Source organism: Paroedura picta, chromosome 8 (assembly GCF_049243985.1).
Source record: "Paroedura picta isolate Pp20150507F chromosome 8, Ppicta_v3.0, whole genome shotgun sequence".
Classification (NCBI taxonomy): Eukaryota; Metazoa; Chordata; class Lepidosauria; order Squamata; family Gekkonidae; genus Paroedura; species Paroedura picta.
Genome location: NC_135376.1, coordinates 6,264,046 through 6,286,687, shown reverse-complemented (window position 1 = coordinate 6,286,687; position 22,642 = coordinate 6,264,046). Strand labels below are relative to the sequence as shown.

Sequence of the window (22,642 nt, the reverse complement as noted above, 5' to 3'; positions counted from 1 at the left end):
GGAGGCCTGGAACAGCCAGTAAATTCCTACCCGTGGAGGGGCGTGGCGCTGGCTGCTTTGGGTGTGAGCAGCCGCTTTGGACTCTGAAGTGGCCAACCCTACCCTGAACTATGCAGGACACTCACTTAATTGCCTCGGGGAGCCAGGCTGCCACTAGGCTAGCATCCTCAGGGCTATTTGGCCTTGGCCCACGGTCTCACCGGGATGTTTCTTTTGCCAGAAAATGCCACTTTCAACTCCACCAGCGAGGCCGAGAGGAAGACCCAGCGTTATTACCTGTCTTGCCTGAAAGAACAGAAGATTGAAGAGCTGGGCTCTCAGCCGCTGATGGATCTCATTGAGAAGGTGGGCTTGTTTGCGGAGAGAAGGCTGGAGGGTCTCTGTCTAGAGCAGGCGTGGCCAAACGATAGCTCTCCATGGACTACAATCACCATGAGCTCCTGCCAACGCCACCCCAGTGGGTGGGGTTAACACAGGACAGTGGGGACACCAAAAAGATGACACAACATGGTGGCAGATTTTGGGAGTGCCTCGCATGGAAAACTGCCAGTCAAAATCCAAAGGGAAAAAATAAGCCGCTGAAAGGGATGAGTTGGAAAAGGCAGGGTAAGGGAGTGCAGAATTTGGATCTACTCCAGAGGAGGCCAAAATTTGGTATGGAAATGTGTCCATGCTTCAATTCTTGAAGAACACCAGTGTGGGGGATTGCTGTTGCTTGGACGTTGGCCAAGGGATGTTGGCCAAGATGGTCTGATCCAGTCGGGCTCTTCCGATGTTCTTCCTCGTTTTTACTTCCTCATCCTCCCTCCCCCCAGATCGGAGGCTGGGGCATCACTGGCCCCTGGAATCAGACCACGTTCATGGGCGTCCTGAAATTAGTGTCCGGGACCTACCGGGCTTCTCCGTTCTTCACCGTTTTTGTGGGACCCGACTCCAAAAGTTCTAACAGCAACGTCATCCAGGTAAATCTCCTTGACAGCATTTCTGTATGTGGATCAGAAGGAACACACGGTTCATGTTGTCAACACCAAGTTGTTCTTTTTGGATGGCCTGTATCCCATCATGGGAAGGAATAACATCCCAGTGTGTACCTTGAAGCAACTCTGACCTGGATGTCTTCGTCTGACCTTGAAGACTTAGTATTTGGATGCAAAACCACCAAGGAGGTCCAAGGTTGCTACACGGAGGTAGGCAACGGCAAAATTCTGTTTGTCTATGCCAGGGGTAGTCAAACTGCGGCCCTCCAGATGTCCATGGACTACAATTCCCAGGAGCCCCTGCCAGCGTTCGCTGGCAGGGGCTCCTGGGAATTGTAGTCCATGGACATCTGGAGGGCCGCAGTTTGACTACCCCTGGTCTATGCCTTGACCTGGATAGCCCCAACTACCCTGATCTCATCAGATCTGGAAGCTAAGCAGGGTTGGTCCTGGTTAGTCCTTGGGTGGCAGACTAACTATGGTTAGTCTTTTGCCCTGAAAGTCTACAGGAGTCCCTGATAATTCCCCATGCAAGAAACACCAGGCCCTATTCTGCTTAGCTTCTGAGATCTGGCAAGATCTGCCAGGCTTGGCCGTCCAGATCAATTTCCTATCTGTTCTTAGTCTTCAGACATGGGTAGCAGCTAGGTGGCAATCCTGTGCAAACCGCCACGGCGCGGAACAAACCGGAACTTGCTTGATCAATGTGGCAGCTTCCATGGTTTGCTGCAAGTCCACATTCTTGCACGCAGAAATAGCATGTCGGGGTACTAGAATCCTTGTCCCTGACATGCTAGCTTTCTATGCGGAAGGTGTTGTTATTTGGGGTGGGGGGTAATATTCAACGGAACTGGTACAGACACAGGTACATACAACAGATGAGCTCAGGTGTCTAGTTTGAGCCTCAAAATAAATGTTGGAAATGCCGATAAAATCTCAGTTGTATATACTGTGTCTTACAGCAAATGCAGAATCAGCATGAACACTGAGAGCCAGCATGGTGTGGTTAAGGGCAGCAGCTTCTAATCTGGCAAGCTGAGATTAATCCCCCGCTCCTTCTTGGGCTTGTCACAGTCTTGTTAAAGCTGTCCTCACAGAGCAGAGCGCTCTCAACCAATTCTTATTCAGAAATATCAGGGCTCTCTCAGCCTCACCTCCCTCACAGAGTGTCTGTTGTGGGGAGAGGAAGGGAATGCAGTTGTAAACTACTTTGAGAGTTGTTTGGGCAGTAAAAAGCAGGATATAAAAGCTAACTCCTCCTCCTCCTCCTCCTCTTCTTCTTCTTCTTCAACACATGAAATGTACAAGGACCAAAACCCAGACACATTTCAAGCCTTAAGGTGTCAATGGTCAAATATCTCTAAACGTGAATATACAATATGCAACTGTATAATATTAGGGTTTGCAAGGTGGTAAAAAAAGATCTAGAAAGTGATGCTCTGAAAGACATGCATATTGTATATAGGAAGGTCTAAGACGGAGCCCTCCTGGTGAAATTCTGTTCAAAAACCACCATTCTCAGTGTTGCCTGATTCTCATTCAAAATGCATCCTCATGTGCTTAGCGTTGGCTAATATTTGGATGGGGGACCTCCAAGGATTTGGGTGGTAGTTCCTCCAAGGAACACTACGTAGGGGTCATGATGCAGAAGCAGGAAAGGGCAGACCACCTCCCAACATCCCTTTCCTGGATGCCGGACAACCCCCGGATCTCTAGGCTACAATAAACAAATAGGGCTGGACACTGCGAGAGCTGGATTCACGGGGTTTTCTGCATTTTGTTTTCTGGGTCCATGTGCAGGTGGATCAGTCAGGCCTTTTCTTGCCCTCACGTGATTACTACCTAAACAGGACCACCAACGAGAAGGTAAGGAGGCAATTGGTGACAGGTACCCCCCCCCCATTAATCTGTGTGTCAAGCTAGATTAACTATAGCTATGCAGGGACCTGCTAACTCGTCCCCTTCCCCATGCTATTAGCATCTGCTCAGCATGCAGGAGGTCTCCGGTTCAATCCCCGGCATCTCCCACTAAAGCAGGCTTTCTCAACCAAGGTTCCATGAAACCCTGGGGCTTCTTGACAGCCCTGGATGGGTTTCCCAAATAGGTGAGAGTTAATTCATTTTTAATATACTTCTAAAACGTTTTCAACATTCATCAGGTGATGTGACCATATATGGTCATATTGACCGAACCCCCTCCCCCAAATGGCCAATGATGGGCCTGGAGGGGGTGGGAAGGGGAGGAGCCCCAGATGGGCGTGTCCACAGCGATGCTTCCCAACCATATTCTGCACAATCACGCCACTTCTGGGATTTCTTGAAGCCTGAAGAATGTTTCAGAGGCTTCTTAGTGGTACAAAAAGTCGAGAAAGCCTGCACTAAAGTCTCTGGTAACCGGTGATGTGAAAGATCCTAAGACCCGGGAGAGCAGCTGCCAGTCAGAGTAGGCAATGCTGAACACAAGAGGGTCTGACTCAGCAGGCCTGTGTGGACAACCTGCTGACTCACCGCGTGGGGACAGGGCGGATGTGTGAGCGTGCTGGCCCTGCCTAACCGCTTCTGTGGGGGTCTCTGCGCTGTCTGTATGGTGTGAACAACGGATCCTTGCCCCCTCCCCACAATCAGTAATGCTGCTGCCCAGAGGTTGCTGCTCACGGGAAGTGGATGCCAGCCTCCAGGCAGAAACTGGGGATCCCCTAGAATTACCGTCCATCTCCAGACTACAGGGAGCAGTTCCCCTGGAGAAAATGGCTGCCTTGGAAATCAGAGAGTTCTTAGCAGGACACTCTCCTTTTGAATCCCTCAAATGCCCCCCAGAGTTTCCACCACCACCAACAACAGCTCTTTGCTTTTCCACGGCAGGTGTTGTCTGCCTACCTGGAGTACATGGTAGAGCTGGGCTCTCTGTTGGGGGGTCCCAGAGCCACGACGGAAGAGCAGATGCAGCAGGTCTTGGAGCTGGAGATCCAGCTGGCCAACCTCACCATCCCCCAAGATGAACGGCGGGACGACGAGAAGATCTACCACAAGCTGACCATTGCTGAGCTGCAGGTGAGGCCTGCTTGGATCAGGGCAGGAGGCTGGGGGGAGAGGGCTGGGGGGGAGAGGGGAGCTGGGAAACTTCCTGGGGACGCTCTGGACGATACTGTGCAACCATTGAGGAGACCTTGTTCAGAATCAGAAGTGGCGTTTCGAGTCAGTCCAGCCTACCCGGATATTATTATGGGGAGGGACTGTGGCTTACTGGAGGAGCCTCCGTTAGGTGTGCAGAAGGCCCCAGGTTCAATCCCCAGCATCTCCACTTAAAGGATATGGCAGGAGGTGATGTGAAACACTTCTGCCTGAGGCCCTGGAGATCTATGGAAAGCGACCATGGCCCAGTGGAAGAACATCTGCTTGGCGAGCAGAAGGTTCCAGGTTCAATCCCCAGCATCTTCAGTTAAAAGGACCAGGCCGGAGGTGATGTTAAAGACCTCAGCCTAAGATCCGGGAGAGCCAATGACAATTTGAGTAGACAGTACTCAGGAGATGGGCAGTGAAAGAGCCTCTGCTTGGCATGCAGAAGGTCCCAAGTTCAGTCCCCAGCGTCTCTAGTTAAAAGGACCAGACAGAAGGTGATGAGAAAGACCTTGACCTAAAACCCTGGCTCAGTGGAAGAGCAGCTACTCGGTGTGCAGAAGGTCCCAGCATCTCCAGTTGAAAAGATCAGATGGGAAAGACCTCTGCCTGTCTGAGTAGACCAGACACATTGGTGGACCCAAGGTCTGAATCAGTGTATGGCTGCTTCAAGTACTGGGTAATGGAGCAAAAAAGGCATCTGGGCCTGCAAAGAGTTGGTGTAAGAACCCAAGGAAAAGAGACGTGCCTCTGATTTCCTGGGGGTGAGAGAGACACGGACACACAAAACTCCTTAGGATCTACTGCCAAGCTGCCACCAGCTTGAAGCCAAGCTATAAAAGTTGAGTCCATGGGGCGAAAAATGTAAATAAGAATTTTTACTAGTGTAATCAAACAGCTTCTGCTTTAATGTGAACCAAACATGTTGTCCTCAAGGGAATGAATCCTCCAGACAGTTTCTAGTAAATACACTTGTTTTAGTTGAACTTTGTCTGGAGAACGAGATTTTTTTTTTTTGTTTTATCACGTCCACCGAGCTGAGGAAGGCAGACACAGACTCCACGAAATATACAATAAGGTTTTCCCTGAGGGCTTTCACTCCGCTCTTTCTTTATCGGCCTTGTAGTGCACTTAGTAGTTCAGATAGCCCAGAGGTGGCCAAACTGTGGCTCTCCAGATGTTCATGGACTACAATTAACATGAGCCCCTGCCAGCTCTAAGAGAACTGTGACTGGCCCAAGGTCCCTCGGCTGGCTGCCTGTGGAGGAAAAGTGGGGAATCGAACCCAGTTCTCCAGATTAGAGTCCAACACTCTTAACCACGACACCACTCTGGCTCCATTCATTCACTTTATACCCCCCCCTCCAGTGCACCTCCCAAGCAGCCCTTTCCTGCCAGGGAGCTGATCTCTGCAGTCTGGAAATTAGTTGCAATTCTGTGGCCACGCCTCAGAGCCAAACATGCATTTAGTGCCGTCTGAGTAGCCGCAAGGTGCTATTTTTAAAGTGTTATAGCGCTTCCGTGCTTTTGCGTGCTTCCGATTGCTCCCCGTCTCCGTTTATCGTTTCCTTCTACGGGACTATCACCGGTGGTTAAGTGATAGCGTTTCTTCTTTCGGGGGACTTTATTTTGCTCTTCCGGTTCCTGTTTTTGAGTATATATCGCCCCTTTCGGAGATCACGCCGGAATTTGTACTCGCAGGACACTTGGGGGTCGGAAACCCTACAAGTTCCCACGGGACATCTGGGATTTAGAAGGACACCGCGACCCTCGCCCGCATCCTGAGCCCACAAATCACCCCTGCAGTGTTTTTTCGAATGCATATCGAACCAGCCACGGGCCTCGTCCAGCAAATCAATCCCATTTCTTGTTTTGATGTCGACCTCCGACCTCCGTCCCCTGTTGTTCCCAAGCGCTGCTGTTCGCCATGCGCCTCCCCCCCCCGCCTCTTCCCCCGCTTCCCCTCCCCCTCCCCACTTGGCTTTCAACTGCTCTGTGTCTCCGTCATTCGCCCTCTTCCTTTCACCCTCCCTCTGGCCCTCAACCTCCCAGACGCCAGGCCTCCCGGCAAGAGGGCCCAACTGGCTTCCTTCATCAGGGGTTGCCAAGCAACCCGTCGCCATGACAACGAGGAGGCCCAAAGAAGAGGAAAAAACAGCATCCAAGCCCATCCACAACAGAGCTGGATTCGGGGCCTTTGGGAGCAAATGTGGATCTCGTGGGTTGCCAACGCCCAGCTGGGAAATTCCTGGAGGTTTGGGGAGGGCGGGGTTCAGCAGGGCCTTGCCAGGGGGGGGGGGGCGTGTGCTGGAGGCTCCCTGGTGCAGTTTGAAAAACGGAGACATGCCCAAACAGGGTGGCAGAAATTCTGGCATGCGTTTGAAAGGTTAAAGACGGATGATGAGCATCTTGAGAGGGAGCATGGGGCTGTGTGGTTAGGGGCAGTGGGTTTGATTCCATCACTCCTCCACATGCAGTCTTGGGTCAGTCCCAGTTCTCTCAGAGCTCCCTCAGCCTCACTTACCTCACAGGGTGTCTGTAGTGGGGAAAAGAAGGGAAGGCAATTGTAAACCGCTTTGTGAATCCTTTTGGTAGTGAAAAAAACCCAGCTCTTTGAATCTGGAGAACTGGGTTTCATTCCCCATTCCTCCTCATGCAGCCAGCTGGGTGATCTTGGGCCAGTCACAGTTCGCTCAGCGCTCTCTCAGCCTCACCCACTTCACAGGGTACCTGTTGTGGGGTGAGGAAGGGAAGGCGATTGGAAGCTGCTTTGAGCCTCCTTCGGGTAGAGAAAAGCGGCAGATGAACCAACTCTTCTTCTTCTTCAGTAATATCAGGGCTTTCTTAGCCTCACCTCCCTCACAGGGTGTCTGTTGTGGGGAGAGGAAAGGGAAGGCGACTGTAAGCCACTTTGAGACTCCTTTGGGTAGAGAAAAGTGCCCTATAAGAACCAACTCTTCTTCTTCTTCTTCTTCAGTAATATCAGGGCTCTCTCAGCCCTACCTCCCTCACAGGGTGCCTGTTGTGAGGAGAGGAAGGGAAGGCGATTGGAAGCCACTTTGTGACTCCTTCGGGCAGTGAAAAGCGGGGTACAAAACTCCAGCTCTTTTTTCAAACCCATCACTGTCTGTGACTGGAGATAAGTCTAAATGTGAGACCATGAATACAATGCCTGAGGTTGCCAACTCCAGGTTTGGAAATACCGGGAGATTTGAGGGTGGAGCCTAGGAGAGAGGGGGCTGAGGTCTAGGCCCAAATGGCCTTCCTGTGATAGGCGCTGAGATCTGGGGAAAGGGAAACTGCTCAGTGAGGCCGAATGCCAGAGTGTCCTCCCTCTGAAGCACCCATGTTCTCCAGGGATCTGGTCACTGCAAGAGATCTCCACTTCCCTCTGATGGGGTTTTGCATTTAGATGTCTACTCTTCACCGGGTACAGAGAGCGAGGGAAAGGGCCGGATGAATTGTGGTTGGAGTCAATTAACTGTTGTTCTTGAGCTGTGTGGCTGAGGTGTGGTAGTTTAAGTCCCTGCTGTTTTACTAGCAGATGGAGCTGGCATATTCTGAGGTAGGACATGGCAAGATGGGAATTTCCCCATGCCATTTACTTCTCAGGGTACTGAAGGTTTTAATGCATGACATTTCTGTCTTCTCTGGAAGTTTCCCAGGGGATGGACTGGGACTAGGATGTACTTTTCCTGTGTCTGGGTGGAGTTCACTAGTAACTCCATTAAAGTACACTGTTTACTGTGTCTGGGTGGAGTTCATTAGCAAGTCCATTAAGGTACACTGCTTACTGTATCTGGGTGGGGTTCATTAGCAAGTCCATTAAGGTGTATTGCTTACTGTGTCTGGGTGGAGTTCATTAGCAAGTCCATTAGGGTGCACTGTTTTCTTCTGAAGCAGCTTGCCTTTCTCTATTGAAGAGGTTACGGTCTGAGCATGCCCTTTTCTCCCACAGGACCTGGCTCCTGCCATCGACTGGCTAGACTTCATGTCCTACTTCCTCTCACCGCTGGAGTTGACAGACGCTGAGCCTGTGGTCGTTTACAGCCGGGAGTACTTGCAGCAAGTATCCCAGCTCATCAACACCACTGACAAAAGGTATCAGACAAATCCCAAGCAAGGCCTTATGGGCTGTGCCCCACCCAGCTCTCTTTCAAGAGCCAGCTTGGTGTGTTAGTTAAGAGCAGCAGCCTGTAATCTGGAGATCTGGGTTTGATTCCCTGCTCTCTTCCTGCACAGGCAGCCAGCTGGGTGATCCTGGGCTGGCCACAGCACTGATAAAGCTGTTCTGCAGCTGGTTGTATCTGGGGAGTGCGGAATCAAACCCAGCTCGCCAGATTAGAAGTCTGCACTCCTAGCCAGTACACAAAGCTTTCCTTTTTTCTTGTTTGTGTCACCTATATCCTTGGCCTTTGCTTGTTTTTTTTTGCGAGCTGGAGTTTCCCAGACTCACCTTCAGTTCCACAGGGCAGCTGCAGGGAATGGCTCTTGTCAAAAATGAAGGTTTTTGTTGGAATGCTGCAGCGGGGGAAAGAAAGGTATCTTCCTCCCCTACCCCCCCCCCCCCCACGGTGGCATTCCTGATCGCCTTTATTCTTAAAAGCCATTTCTCACAAGGACTGTATGGCTGCAGGGAACTCCTGACAAACCTGCATGTCCAGATTGGCCCTGGGAGAAGAAGGTAGGCACCAGGGGAATGCCAGCAACATCCTGCCACAAATAAACTACCCATTCCCCAAGGCTCCTCTTTAAATGTGGGGAAACACCTAGTCCTAGAGTTTGCATTGCTGGGGGAAAGAGAGGTTTGCAGAAGGCCAAGCAGTTTCTCTTGGAGATTCCAAAATCAAAGGCAGCTCGGAGAAGATTTATAGAATCATAGATAGAATCATAGAATCATAGAGTTGGAAGGGGCTATACAGGCCATCTAGTCCAACCCCCTGCTCTATGCAGGATCAGCCCAGAGCATCCTAAAGCATCCAAGAAAAGTGTGTATTTCCAGCAGATTGGGCTTTGTGCAGACTGATTGACAACCACATTTCCTCCAAGTCCTTGTAGGACTTTATTTTTATCTTATTTATTTTCTTCCATTTATATCCCGCTCTCCCTTGCGGCTTACAATGAAGATTCGTAGTACGATACCGAGAAGCGTCACGATTATGAACTTATATGTCTAACCGTAGAACATTATACCTTTTATAAATGTGCAGCTGTTAATGGCAGAACGACAATTCAACTTTTTCTGAGAGTATTGCCAGATCAGGAGTGGCCCTGTGCATTTGCTGGGTGCTGTTGGTGATGGGAGGGGCCTCAGGGGGCTCTAGTTGGCGGAGTTGCCAAAAGTTTGGCGGAGGAGCTCCATTTTGCAGGCCCTGCGGAATTGTTTGAGCTCGGGCAGGGCCCTGATCTCTTCTGGGAGCTCGTTCCACCCGGTGAGCGATGAGGATGACCTGGGGCCTGGGAGGAAAGGCTGAGGGACTTGGTAATGCCCAGCCTGGAGAAGAGGAGGCTGAGAGGGGACAGGATGGCTCTCTTGAAGGATCTGAAAGGTGGAGAAGGGCAGGGAGCCGTTGCTATGGGTAGCAGAGGAGATGAAGCCGTAGAAATGGCTTTAAACTACATGTAAAACCGGATTTCACAATCCAAGTAGCCCAGCAGTGGAAGGGGCTGCCTAAGGAGGTGGGGAGTTCCCCCTCACTGCTGGTCTTAAAGCAACGGCTGGACAGATCCTTCTCCTGGATGCTTGAAGCTGATCCTGCATTAAGCAGGGAGTGGGGCTAGGTGGCCTGCATGAGCCCGTCCCACTCTAGGATTCTTATGCTTCTATGAACCACGCAGATTACTGGACAAGGCAGAATCCAGCCATTTTATGCCTCCAGGATGAGCCATATATCCATCAATAGAGCTGGGCCCAACCGATGCTCCTGCCCTCTGACCGGCTAAAGAGAAGTTCACCCCATGAAAAGTGGGGGACACCCTGTTGGCCGGGATCTCAGCCTGAACATGGCTCCGCCCTTTCTCTTGTAGCGTCTTGAACAATTATTTAATTTGGAACCTGGTTCAGAAAACCGCCTCCAGCTTGGACCAGCGCTTCGAGACAGCCCAGGAGAAGCTGTTGGGGACGCTGTATGGAACCAAGAAGGTGAGTTTCTGGTTGGGTGGAGCGGGGGGGGGGGGTTGGAGGGCAGAGGGCAGACAGATCTTCCTTGGGGAAAGCACGTTCAGCCGGCCGCGGGGGATCACCATCTTTAAGTCGTCCCTCAGTTTGCAGGCTGTTGGAGACTTCAACTCCTGAAGCTCGCTGGTTGGGGGCTTTTTTGGCCTCCAGTAGACATTACAATGATTTTTTTCCCCCTTAAAACTTTTTAAATTATTATTTTTGCAAACTTAACTACTGGGGCTGCTTTATCAAACAGGACAGTGGTGCCGGGGAGGGGGCACTTTAACCCCTGCCTCCCCGGCCATCTAACTACTGGAACAAAGCCATTTTCAAATTGCTTTTATTCCCTCCAGGGAGTTAAAATATGGGCATCTATATAGATTTTCCCCAGAGAAACAGTAATGTCTCAGGGGTGTTGCTTTCTAGTCGATCAATCATAGAATCCTAGAGTTGGAAGGGACCTCCAGGGACATCTAGTCCAACCCCCTTCTCAATGCAGGATACTCACAACTACCTGCCCACCCATAGTGATACCAAACAATCAATTGTTTATTCTGATCATAAGCCAGAATAAAACATGTATAAGGAGGGTTTCCCCCCAGGGAAGAAATAACAGGGGAAGAAAGGCTTAAAGATTTTCTCCTTCACAGGAAGCCACTTTATACTGAATAAGACCGTCACAGTCAATATTCTGATCCTGATTAGGGCTGATCCTGCGTTGAGCAGGGGGTTGGACTAGATGGCCTATATGGCCCCTTCCAACTCTATGATTCTATGATTCTGTTATTCCCTGCTCAGACTGGCAGGAGCTCCCTGGGCAGATATCTTTCATATCACTTCCTGCCTGACCCTTTCAGCTGAAGATGCCGGGGATTGAACCAGGGATCTTCCGCATGCAAAGGGGTGGCTCTTCCGCTGAGCCATGGCCCTTCCATGAAAGAACCTGCTTTATCCTGACTGGTTGGTGACGTCAGTATTTACTCAGGCTGGCAGCAAGTCCCAAGGGTCTTGGGCAAAGATCTCTCACATCTCCTCCAACCTGATCCTTTTCATTGAGGATCCCGGGGATCGAACCTGGGACCTTCTGCATGCAAAGCAGAGGGTCTTCCACTGAGCCACAGCCCCTCCCCTCTTTCTCATGCCCCTTCACTCTCCTGTCTGATAAAGCCTTGAAAACCAGCCGTGGGCTACTTTTCCTGGGATTTTCTGTCTACTTTGGCGAGTGTTGGTCCAGAGCAAACCGCTGGCTTGAGAGATTCAATCCGTCCGTCCCCCCCAGTTATGTGCCTCCCCCCCCTTAGGTCTCCCTTTCTCTCTCTCTCTCTCTCTCTCTCCCCCTCTGGAGTCCTGCACTCCTCGCTGGCAAACCTGCATCTCCAACACCGACGACACGCTGGGCTTTGCCCTCGGCGCTTTGTTTGTGAAAGCCACCTTCGATCGGCACAGCAAAGAGATTGTGAGTATCCCCAGGGTATGGGGGAGGGGGGCTCTGCTCTGCCCACCACCAGGGCACTCCCGTGCCCTCCTTCCTACCCCCACACCGGCATGCCTCCACCAGCCAGGCATTCCATCTACGGGCTTTCCTCTGCAGTGTTTGGTGCTCCCCAGGCTCCACATAATAAAATCACAGAGATTAATGTGCAGCATCATTTTCATTAGCTTTGCTCCCAATTAATTGTCATGGCTCCTTCCCCCCACCCACCCACAAAAGCATCTTTAGAATGTCACTTGGCTGGTTTTCTGAGGAACGAAATCCCCAATTTACACCCCCACGCACGCGCACACACAAATGCACACATACACACCCTACACAACAGAATTAAGCGGCCAGGATTCCCTGGGGGAAAGAAATGATATTAACACCAGTTTAAACTGGTTTTAAACTGTCAGGAGGGTGCAGTGATGGCTGCACGCAAAGACAGCTTTAAAAGGGGATTAGACAAATTCATGAAGGTGAATATTTTATTGTTACATTTATATATTGCCTTCCCTGAAGGCTCAGGTGGCCACTACCCATGGGAACCGAAAAGAACTTCCATATTCAGAGGCAGTCACCCTCTGAATCCCAGTGCCAGGAGGCAACATCAGGGGAAGGCCACAACTTCTATGCCCTGTTTTTGGCTGTCCAGGGGAACTGGTTGGCCAGTGTGTGAGACAGGAGGCTGCATGGGTCTGATCCAGCCAGGCTCTTCTGATGTTGTTATGATGGCATTGATCTGTATGTCCTGTCGTTGGCTCTCCAGAGGATCTGGTTGGCCACCTTGTGAAGCAGGATGCTGGACTAGATGGACCACTGATCTGACCCAACAGGGCTCTTCTGATGTTCTTATGAAGGCCTCAGCCTCCCTGCCCTGTTGTTGGCCCTTTAGAAGAACTGGCTGGCCACTGTGTGAGAGGAGGCTGGACTAGAGGGACCTTCACTGGTCTGATCCAGCAGGGCTGATGTTCTTATAAAGTCCTAAGCCTGCATGCCCTGCTGTTAGCCCGCCAGAGGTACACAAGTGGTCCACCAGTGGGACCAGAACACCAAAAGCCCCCTAAACACCAAGAATACACAGGAGCACTGCCCCAGACATAAGAATATCAGAGAAGCCATGTTGGATCAGCCCAAGGGCTCGTCTAGTCCATCACTCAAAGGGGCCAAAACCCAGGGGCCATCAGGAGGGCCACCAGTGGGGCCAGAACTCCAGAAGACTTCCCACTGTGCTCACCACACACCAACAATATAGAGCAGGAGTAGTCAACCTGTGGTCCTCCAGATATTCATGGACTACAATTCCCAGGAGTTTGCTGGCAGGGGCTCCTGGGAATTGTAGTCCATGAACATCTGGAGGACCACAGGTTGACTACCCCTGCTTTAGAGGATGATCTTTGTGGCACCGTACCTTGCTGAACTTCCTCCACTCCCCAAACCCTGCTCTCCCCAGGTTCCGACCCCCCAAATCTCAAGGTATCTCCCAACGCAGAGATGGCAACCCTACCCTTCTTCCCTTGCCTGCAGGCCGAAGATATGATTGCTGAGATACGGACAGCCTTTGAGGAATCACTCCGCCAGCTTGACTGGATGGATGGGAAGACGAAGCAAGCGGCCAAAGAGAAGGTGGATTCTGTTGGAATATGCAAAATCTGCAGAGTGCACATTTGAACAGAATATGAAGAGTGTCCAGCAGGGGGCATTAGAGGAGATGTGTGTTTAGCATAGTTAGAATAGGAACTAGAAGATTTTCATCTAATCTCTTCCAGTGTCCTGACTATCTCAATAAGAGACGTCCTGTTCTTTTGAGCACACTTCCTCCCTGCTTGCCTCCTGAACTAACAGACTGGACGATGAAGAACAACAGTTAGACAGTTAGGGAGGTCTCTCTCCTCTCCTATGCAAAGTTCTTTCTTTTCTGACACAAAAAACTTTGTTCCTTTAAGCAGCCTGGCACTCTGCCCCTCTTTGCCTATTGAAACTGCCAACAGGTTCCCTCTTCCCCCAAGGTGTGTGTCAGCTGGAGAATTTGGGTTCCTGAGAAACTTGGGCTTCCGTTTTTTAAAAAGTATCGAACCACCAATCGCCAGCCAGCTGCTTAAGGACACAAGTCCTGTGGATTTCCCAGCTGCCTGTATCAGACCCTCTTTTGTTCTTCTGCGCTAGTTTGCAATCTGCGAATCTCCAACCCCACTCTTTTCCCTCTCAATAGGCAGACGCGATTTACGACATGATCGGATTCCCGGAGTTCATCTTGGACGACAAAGAGCTGGACGACATCTACGATGGGGTACGAGGTGGGGGGGGGGGTCGGAGGCGGGAGGGGCAGAATATGGATGCCTCTGAGAAAGAGCCACTTCTGTGCTAGGCAGGCATGTTGGGCGGTGCCCATTACAAAGGGACTTACGGAGCTTTCTTAGGGCCCGCTGCTCCAAACAACGGCTGCTCCCCAGAACCTCCTGCTCCAGGAGACCCTTCTCAAGGGAGATCCGGGGGACAGAACCCAGGACCTCCTGTTTGGCTGCTGAGTCCCGGCTGCTCACCTGTTATGAGGCCGGACTTTCTCAAGCTGAGCCGTTGTCCCTTTGTTCTTCTCCCCAGTACGAAGTGTCTGAGGACTCCTTCTTCCAGAACATGTTGAACTTCTACAATTTCTCGGGCAGGTTAATGGCCGACCAGCTGCGGAAGCCTCCCAACCGGGACCAGTAAGGATTTGCCATCCCTGGGAAGGGGGGCACATGCGTCATTAGTGGGATGTGGAGGAGTGGGTGTCTCAGAGGGGTGAGCCCATGATCTGGCTCCCTGGGGACAACTTCTCTTCCAGAGGCATCGCTTGAGAAAAGACATCTCTTGCCCTAAGCAGAGAACCAGCTTGGCATCTGAGTCATGAGTTGGCTTCTTGCGTACTCCTCCTTTCCCTCGACAAGGAAACAAAGTGGCTCACATCATTCTCCTCTCCTCCATTTTATATCCTTACAACAACCCTGCAAGGCAGGTTTACGCCAGGTGTGTGAGTGGCCCAAGGACACCCAGTGGGACAGAGCAGGGATTCACACCTGAGCTTTGCTTTAGGATGCTTTGGGCTGATCCTGCGTTGAGCAGGGGGTTGGACTAGATGGCCTGTATGGCCCCTTCCAACTCTATGGTTCTATGATTCTATGATTCCCAGCATTTTAACCATGATGCCCAGATTCTAGCCCGGTTCTCTGCTGTACCATTCTGGCTCTCAGAGGGGAAAAAAAGTCAAACTGCCTGACAATTCACTGCCAGAGGATGTAGAGATGGCCACAGGAACAAACAGGATTAAAATGAAGTCAGATTCATGGAGGATTCATTGGCTACTAGCCATGGTGGCTGGAAGGAACCTCCACAATCCCCCAAATCCTAGAGTCAGGAGGCAACCTCAGGGGAAGGCACCAACCTCTATGCCCTGTTGTTAGCTGTCCAGAGAAATTGCTTGGCCACTGTGTGGGACAGGATGCTGGACTAGGTGGACCTCTGGTCTGAACCAGCAGGGCTCTTCTGATGTTCTTAGGAAGGCCTCGGCCTCTCTGCCCCATTGTTGGCCCTCCAGAGGAACTGGCTGGCTGCTGTATGAGACAGGAGGTTGGACTAGATGGACCACTGGTCTGATCCAGCAGGGCTCTTCTGATGTTCTTAGGAAGGCCTCGGCCTCTCTGCCCTGTTGTTGGCCCTCCAGAGGAACTGGCTGGCCACTGTGTGAGACGGGATGCTGGACTAGATGGACCCTCACTGGTCTGATCCACAGGGCTCTTCTGATGTCCTTATGAGGTTTGTTCAGTTTCTAAACAGGAGGATCATTCTAAGAAGCAGTTCTCCACCAGGACAAACCGTACTTGGTGCTACTGCTCAGATTTCAGTTGGGGCCCATGTAATCAACTGGCTTTTCCAGCCCGTGTCTTTCCACCTCCTGTTCTGCTGCGCGAAGCACACCAACCCCTTTAACTGTGTTTCCTCCTTCCCCAGGTGGAGCATGACCCCGCAGACCGTCAACGCGTACTATCTGCCTTCCAAGAACGGCATCGTCTTCCCCGCGGGTATCCTGCAGGCTCCCTTCTACGCTCGCGATCACCCCAAGTGCGTCACGGTGCTTTGGCTGTTTGGTAGAAAAGGAGGGGCTTGGAGCGGAAGAGTTTCGTGGGTGGATATTGCTGGGACGAGCACGCTCAGTCCGGTTCTCAAAAGATTCAGGGGACAGGGGGGCACGGGGGACATGAAATGGGCGGAGTCAAGCTGCATGGGCAAATCTAGATGCGTAGGCATGTGCATCCTAGTCTCTCCAAAACAAGCATTCTGACGTTGGGTTAGGACAGAGGTAGTCAAACTGCGGCCCTCCAGATGTCCATGGACTGCAATTCCCACGAGCCCCTGCCAGCTGGCATCTGGTGGGCCGCAGTTTGACTACCCCCTGGGTTAGGACAATGGTTCCCAACCTGGGGATCGGGACCCCTTTGGGGGCCGAATGATCCTTTCACAGGGGTCGCAGCAAGGCAATCAGCTTGGCCGAGGGGGCGCCATCGACACAACAGCCCTGCAGGGTAGATCGGGATAGAGCATTCGTCTGATTGGAGCAGCGGAAAAGAGCGAGATCGGCATGGTGGGACAAGAGGCAGAGCTGAACTGAGAAACCCCGGGAAAAAACCAATTTCTATACAATCCTGAACAATGGATCTTCACCCCATTGGTCAGTTTTGGTTTAATTTCTGTGAAAGAACCCTTGCCTAGTTTTATGGCGGGGGTCACCGTAACATGAGGAACCGTATTAAAGGGTCGCAGCATTAGGAAGGTGCTGGGTTGGGACTAATTCCTGAGCAACCCTGGTCAGCAAAGTATCCTGCTCCAGTCAGTTCCCTACTGAAATTTCTTAGAACAGAGAAATGAGAGTCCTTCTTCCCCCAAAGAGTCGTTCACACGTGGGATTCACTGCCGCAGGAAGTACAGCTGCAAGCGGCTACAAGCATAGACGCCTTCAAGGTCCGTGAGCGGCTCTTAGCCCCAAGATATAGATGGAACACTCTGCCTGGGGCAGGGATGCTCTGTATCCTTCGTGCTTGGTGGGGCACAGTGGGAGGGCTCCTGGAGTTCTCACCCTGCTGGTGGACCTCCTGGGGGCACCTGAGTTTTGGCCACTATGGGACACAGATCGTTGAGCTGGATCGGCCTTTGGCCAGATCCAACATGGCTTCTCTGATGTTCTTTGCAACTCGGTTGGCCTCAAAGGTTCCACTGGACTCAAACTTTGTTCTTCTGCTTCAAACCCACGTGACTCCCCATCTGAACCATATCCATAATAAGTTGCTATTCGGAGAGCTCTCCGGGCCCAACCTGAAGGTTGGCGGCCCTGTCCCAAGGCCCTGTTCCGTGGCCTGTCCTTAACCAGCCACAGAAGCACTTGGAGTAATCACAACACAAGCCAGTTGTCCAAGTTCCAGTGCTGTGACCTCCACGTGCATCTGATTTACACTGCTTGTTTCTCTGCCTTTTTGCCCGGTGCCCGAGGCAGCCTACACCATTGTAACCTGTCGTTTTCCCTTTGGCTTCCTTTGGAGGGCCCTCAACTTCGGAGGCATTGGCGTGGTGATGGGCCATGAACTCACCCATGCTTTCGACGACCAAGGTAGGAGCCGTCCCCTCTGCTCCCTTCCAGCTGATGCTTGTGGTTTCTGCCCTCTCGCTTGCCTGCCGTGTCCTTCTCAGGGAGGGGCCCTGAGATACCGCATGAACCCTTTGGGGCTGGCCTAGAAGTGTCCCCTCGCTATTTGCCGGTCTGAAATTTGAGACCCAGCATGGTGCAGTGGTTAAGAGTGGCAGACCCTACTCTGGAGAACTGGGTTTGAATCCCCACTCCTCCTCCACATGCAGACACCTGGATGACCTTGGCCTTGTCACAGTTCTCTCTGAGCTCTCTCAGTCCACCTACCTCACAGGGTGTCTGTTTTGGGGAGAGAGGGGGAAGGCAATTGGAAGCCTCATTGAGACTCCTTTGGGTAGTGGAGAATCAACCACAGTTCTCCAGATTAGAGGCTGCCGTTCTTAACCACAAGTCTAAGCTGGGACTCAAGGAAGGTGGAGGAAGCTTCCCATTCCCCCAATCAGGTCTCCATTCAGTTCTCCTGCAGATGTGCTGGATGCAAAAGTCCCAGGTTTGGTCCTTGGCCTCTCCAGCTCCCAAGCTGGCTAGCAGAGAATCTGAGAAAGACTTCTTCTGGATGGTCCCAACAGTCATAAGTGCCAACAGAAGCCCTTGCTGCATAGAACATTCATATTCAGGGGCAGCCTAACCTATGGACGTAGGAAGAAAGTTTGGGGGAGCTTGGTCTGTTTAGCCTGGAGAGGAGACGACTGAGAGGGGATCTGATAGCCATCTTCTAGTATTTAAAAAGGTGTCATGTAGAGGATGGAGCAGAATTGTTCTCTCTTGCCCTGGGGGGACAGACCACCAATGGGATGAAATTAATGCAAAAGAAATTCCATCTAAACATCCGGAAGAAGTTCCTGACAGTGAGAGCGGTTCCTCAGTGGAACAGGCTTCCTCGGGAGGTGGTGGGTTTTCCATCTTTGGGAATTTTTAAACAGAGGCTGGAGAGCCATCTGACGGAGAGGCTGATTCTGTGAAGGTTCAAGGGGGTGGCAGGTTACAGTGGATGAGCGACAGGGTTGTGAGTGTCCTGCATAGTGCAGGGGGTTGGACTAGATGACCCATAAGGTCCCTTCTATGATTCTATTCTATGATTCTATGCGGCTGTCCCAGACATCATCTTTGCTCCTTTTGTTCCAGGCCGACAGTACGACAAGGAAGGCAACTTGCGCCCCTGGTGGCAGAACTCCTCGCTGGAGGCCTTCAAGAACCGGACAGAGTGCATGACGGAACAGTACAGCCGGTTCCTGGTCAACGGAGAACATGTGAATGGCAAGCAGACTTTGGGCGAGAACATCGCGGACAATGGGGGGCTGAAGGCAGCCTACAATGTAAGCTAGCAGCCTGGGGATCCCCACAGAGGGCATGCCAGGGAGTACAGGGGGTTCCTTTCTGCCTCGGGTGATGCAGGAGGGCCCCATCGAGCCCGAAAGCAAAGGCTCTGTTCCCAATCCTTTTTCAGGCATACAGGACGTGGCTGAAGAAGAACGGGGAGGAGAAGCGTCTGCCTTCCGTGGACCTCACCAGCCACCAGCTCTTCTTCCTCGGTTTTGCACAGGTAATCCTCTTCCGTGTGTCTCCTGCTCCTGTGTGTTTCCCATGCATGTGCAGTCAACAGCACTGCCAGCAAAGGTTGGCAATTCCGGAGATCCCAGGAGATTTAGGGGTGGATCCAGGAGAAGCGAGTTTGGGGATGGGGGAACATCACTGGAGTAGAACGCAACAGAGCCCACCCTCCCAAGCAGCCCTTTCCTCCAGGGGAACGGACTGCTGTCATCCAGAGAAGAGTTTCATTTCTGCGCAGTCTCCAGGCTCCACCTGGAGGTTGGCAACGCCACTCTCAGGACCCTTTTATCGTGGCTCTGTTGCAACTGGCTGTGGGCTGGGGTGTGGCGATTTCTGCGGTGTCTGTGTTATGTCACATCTGTTGAAAACGTTTTTAGACCGCCTTTCTACCCGATCAGGGTCCAGAAGGCGTCAGATGTCGAAAACATTAAACATGGAAGCGTTACTGGCACTGCCTGTTCGGCAGGAACTAGGAGGATTTCCGTCCCAGCAGTGATGCATTGCCAGCACTGGCCTATTTCAGATACGCAATGGTTTCTCGGTAGGCCCCTGGCCCAAAACGCACCAGATATTAATAAAAGGAGGTTTGCAGCTGCATTCTCCTCGCACACCGCAATGGGCACCTCAGGGCCTGAACACTGGCACGTGTCTCCCAGATCCGAGGTGGACGCTCCTAACCACTGCCGTACGAAGGCTCTCCGGCCTTTTCGGAAGGACCAGCTGCCGCCCCGACAGCCCTAATCCTCTCCTCCTCCTTCTTCTCCCTGGCACAGGTGTGGTGCTCCGTCCGCACCCCCGAGAGCTCGCACGAGGGCCTGGTGACCGACCCGCACAGCCCCGACAAATTCCGAGTCATCGGCACCCTCAGCAACTCCCGGGATTTCGTCGAGCACTTCCGGTGCCCTCTGGGCTCCCCCATGAACCCCGGAAAGCACTGCGAGGTGTGGTAGAGCCGCAACGAGATCCAGCCCGCGGCGGGAGTCTGTACATAGCGACAGCTGCCCCCCCTGTGCAACCCCAGCCCACGGGGACTGAGCCGAGCCCTGGGGAGCAGTTAGCAGTCTCTGCCCTGGCAGCTTCCGCCGGCTCAGCGCCAGCCTCGGGGTGATTCCCATTCGGCGCCGATAGAAAGGAGTCTTCTCCTGTACTCTCAGCCGAGCCTCTTTTCCTGGGCTGGGGGAGCCCCCCAAAACAGCTTCACTCTCATTAGCTAAGCATGTCACGTGCTCCCAAACAATCTCCAGTCCAGCTGCCAGGCTGTTGTCCCCTAGCTCTCTGTCCTCCGGGGCCTAGCTTTGGAAGCAAGGATGCCAGCCTCCAGGTGAGGCCTGGGGGTCCCCTGGAATTACCCCTTATCTCTAGACTACAGAGGTCAGCTCCCCCGGAGAAAATGAAGGCTTTGGAGGGTAGACTCTGTGACATTGTCTCTGTCCTCCCCAGGCTCTACCCCCAAAATCCCCCAGAGTTTCCCAACCTGGAGCTGGCAACTCTCCCCCCACCCAGTGACTTCTTTGGAAGGCACAGGGGGGCGAAATCGAGCTTTGACACTCAATGCATGCTGGGGAGCATAAGGATGCAGAAGAGCCCTGGTAGATCAGAACCAGACCTCTCTAGGCCTGTGTCCTGTTTGCCCCCAAGGGACCACCAGAGGCCTTGACCGGGGGGGGGGGGGGGGCGACTTAGCTTGAAAGCAAGGACCTTTGCCTCCCCCTAGCCAAGGCCTGGTTTTCCAGGATTCCACCTGGCCAATAGGCATTGCTCGGTCCTCCACGAATTTGTCTTAAGCTTTCATAAAGCCATCCAAGCTGCAGCCGGCTCTTGTGATTCCCCTGCACGGCTCAGTGGGTGGAGCATGGCTGAGGTTGGGCTGGCTACACCACAGGACCCCCCGCCCCTCCCCCCCGGACCGAGGGAAAAGTAGAGCGCCGTCCCTGTATCCTGCGCTACCCGTAGCCAAAGAAGCAACACAGCTCTCGGTCTGGGGAATCCGGGACTCTCCTTCCCCAGCTCACCTGGGGTACTGAGCCCATGGTTGCCGTGTTGCTTTTCTAGTTTTCGCTATAGCAAAGGGAGCTGTGCCACGTCAAACACAATCCCATCCAGTCACTGTGGAGAGGGAAATCCCCTTCTGTCTAGCGTTGCGCCCACCAAGCATCCCCGTCCATGCCCGCCCCAAGACAAATCCCCCCGAATTCTACCATTGATCAGGAGTCTCCAACGTAGTGCCCATGGGCGCCCGCCAACCTCTTTCTCAGTGCCCTCCAAACGTTTTTAGATGGTGGGTGAGGCCAAGAAGCAATTTTCTAGCAAGGCTTCCAATCAGCCATTGTAGATTTGATTGGCTTTGCAGATTATTTTTTTAAAGCCTCACTTTGGAGGCTGCTGCCCTGACAGCACGAAGATCTTCACAGGGTGATTGAATGTAAGCCGCGGTGGCCATTTTGTGGCTGGCTCCGCCTCCTGCAGTGGCCATTTTGTGGCTGGCTCCGCCTCCTGCAGTGCCCATTTTGTGTCTGGCTCCGCCTCCTGCAGTGGCCATTTTGTGGCTGGCTCCGCCTCCTGCAGTGGCCATTTTGTAGCCAGCTCCGCCTCCTGTGGCAGCCATTTTGAGGCCGCGTCAGCCACGTTCTCATTCTAACAGTGCCCCCAGGCTCAAAACGACGGGAGACCCCCACGTTCAATGACCCCAGGGCAGGGATGGAATGCCCTGTTGAAAGCACATGAAACCCCACCACAACTGGGCATTCAGGTTAGGGGCCCAGCTCGGCTTCCGAGGAGCCCCCTCGAACCCTGGCGTCCAGGCTCCCGGTCACTTTCAGACTTTGCTTGGCTTAGAAATCCCCAGCCCCCTGTGCTTGGTGGGGACCAGTGCCTTGGATCAGTATGTGTGTCCGTGTGCGTGTGTCTTTCGGGGAGGGGAGGGGTGCCGTTGGTGTATCGAATTATTAAAAAGCAGTCTCCGCTCACTGGTTTCCGAGTAGTCTTCCAACGCGTGCGGCAAAAATATAAAAAAATTAAAAACAGGAGTGGGGAGGGAAGGCTGGACGGAGAGGCGGCCGTAATCCTCACTCAAACGCAGCAATCGCCAAGGCGGTAAGCTTGAGGCTGCCCATGGGGTTTGCAGGTTCCCGGTGGGTTAAACAAAAAAGTTTTGGTGCGAGCCAAAAATTTAAATGAGAAATATTACTCATGTGATCCAACAGCTCTGCTTCAATGCAAAGCAAACTTGTTGTCCCCAAGGGAATGAATCCTCCTTAAGACTCAGTTTCTCAGCCGTTCGGGGAAAACATTCAACAACCAAAGACAGCACGCCTGGTCCAGCTCATTATTCAGACTCACGTCAGGACGTATTCCTAATTCGGAAATCATTTCGGCATCTTTTCTTCAAAGCAGTCTACAGATGCCGGCCCTCTTAAACTGTGTCTGTCTCACAGCTGACCAAACAGCAAATTTCGAGTCTTCTGGGGCAGGGGTAGTCAACCTGTGGTCCTCCAGATGTTCATGGACTACAATGCCCATGAGCCCCTGCCAGCTATGCTGGCAAGGGCTCATGGGAATTGTAGTCTGTGAACATCTGGAGGACCACAGGTTGACTACCCCTGTTATGGGGTGTTCCGATACAACTGTGATCTTTAGTTCAGCATTGGAATAGGCTGCCTAAGGAGGTGGTGAGCTCCCCCTCACTGGCA

The 22,642-nt window shown here is 52.5% G+C and overlaps 1 protein-coding gene across 1 annotated transcript in view; it reads left to right on the top strand.

The window, feature by feature from the left end:
* Positions 1–21,919, top strand: part of ECE2 (endothelin converting enzyme 2) — a 37,908-nt gene extending 15,989 nt beyond the window's left edge. Inside the window, exons 5-19 of the mRNA XM_077348221.1 lie at positions 221–345; positions 816–962; positions 2,778–2,843; positions 3,840–4,028; positions 8,053–8,195; positions 10,122–10,236; positions 11,600–11,710; positions 13,256–13,354; positions 13,941–14,018; positions 14,330–14,433; positions 15,716–15,826; positions 17,299–17,366; positions 18,528–18,718; positions 18,850–18,945; positions 19,727–21,919. Of these exons, the coding sequence (XP_077204336.1) occupies positions 221–345; positions 816–962; positions 2,778–2,843; positions 3,840–4,028; positions 8,053–8,195; positions 10,122–10,236; positions 11,600–11,710; positions 13,256–13,354; positions 13,941–14,018; positions 14,330–14,433; positions 15,716–15,826; positions 17,299–17,366; positions 18,528–18,718; positions 18,850–18,945; positions 19,727–19,903 (1,820 nt within the window). The 3' untranslated portion in view covers positions 19,904–21,919. The remainder of the gene's footprint in view (positions 1–220; positions 346–815; positions 963–2,777; positions 2,844–3,839; positions 4,029–8,052; positions 8,196–10,121; positions 10,237–11,599; positions 11,711–13,255; positions 13,355–13,940; positions 14,019–14,329; positions 14,434–15,715; positions 15,827–17,298; positions 17,367–18,527; positions 18,719–18,849; positions 18,946–19,726) is intronic.
* The last annotated feature ends 723 nt before the right edge of the window (positions 21,920–22,642 follow it).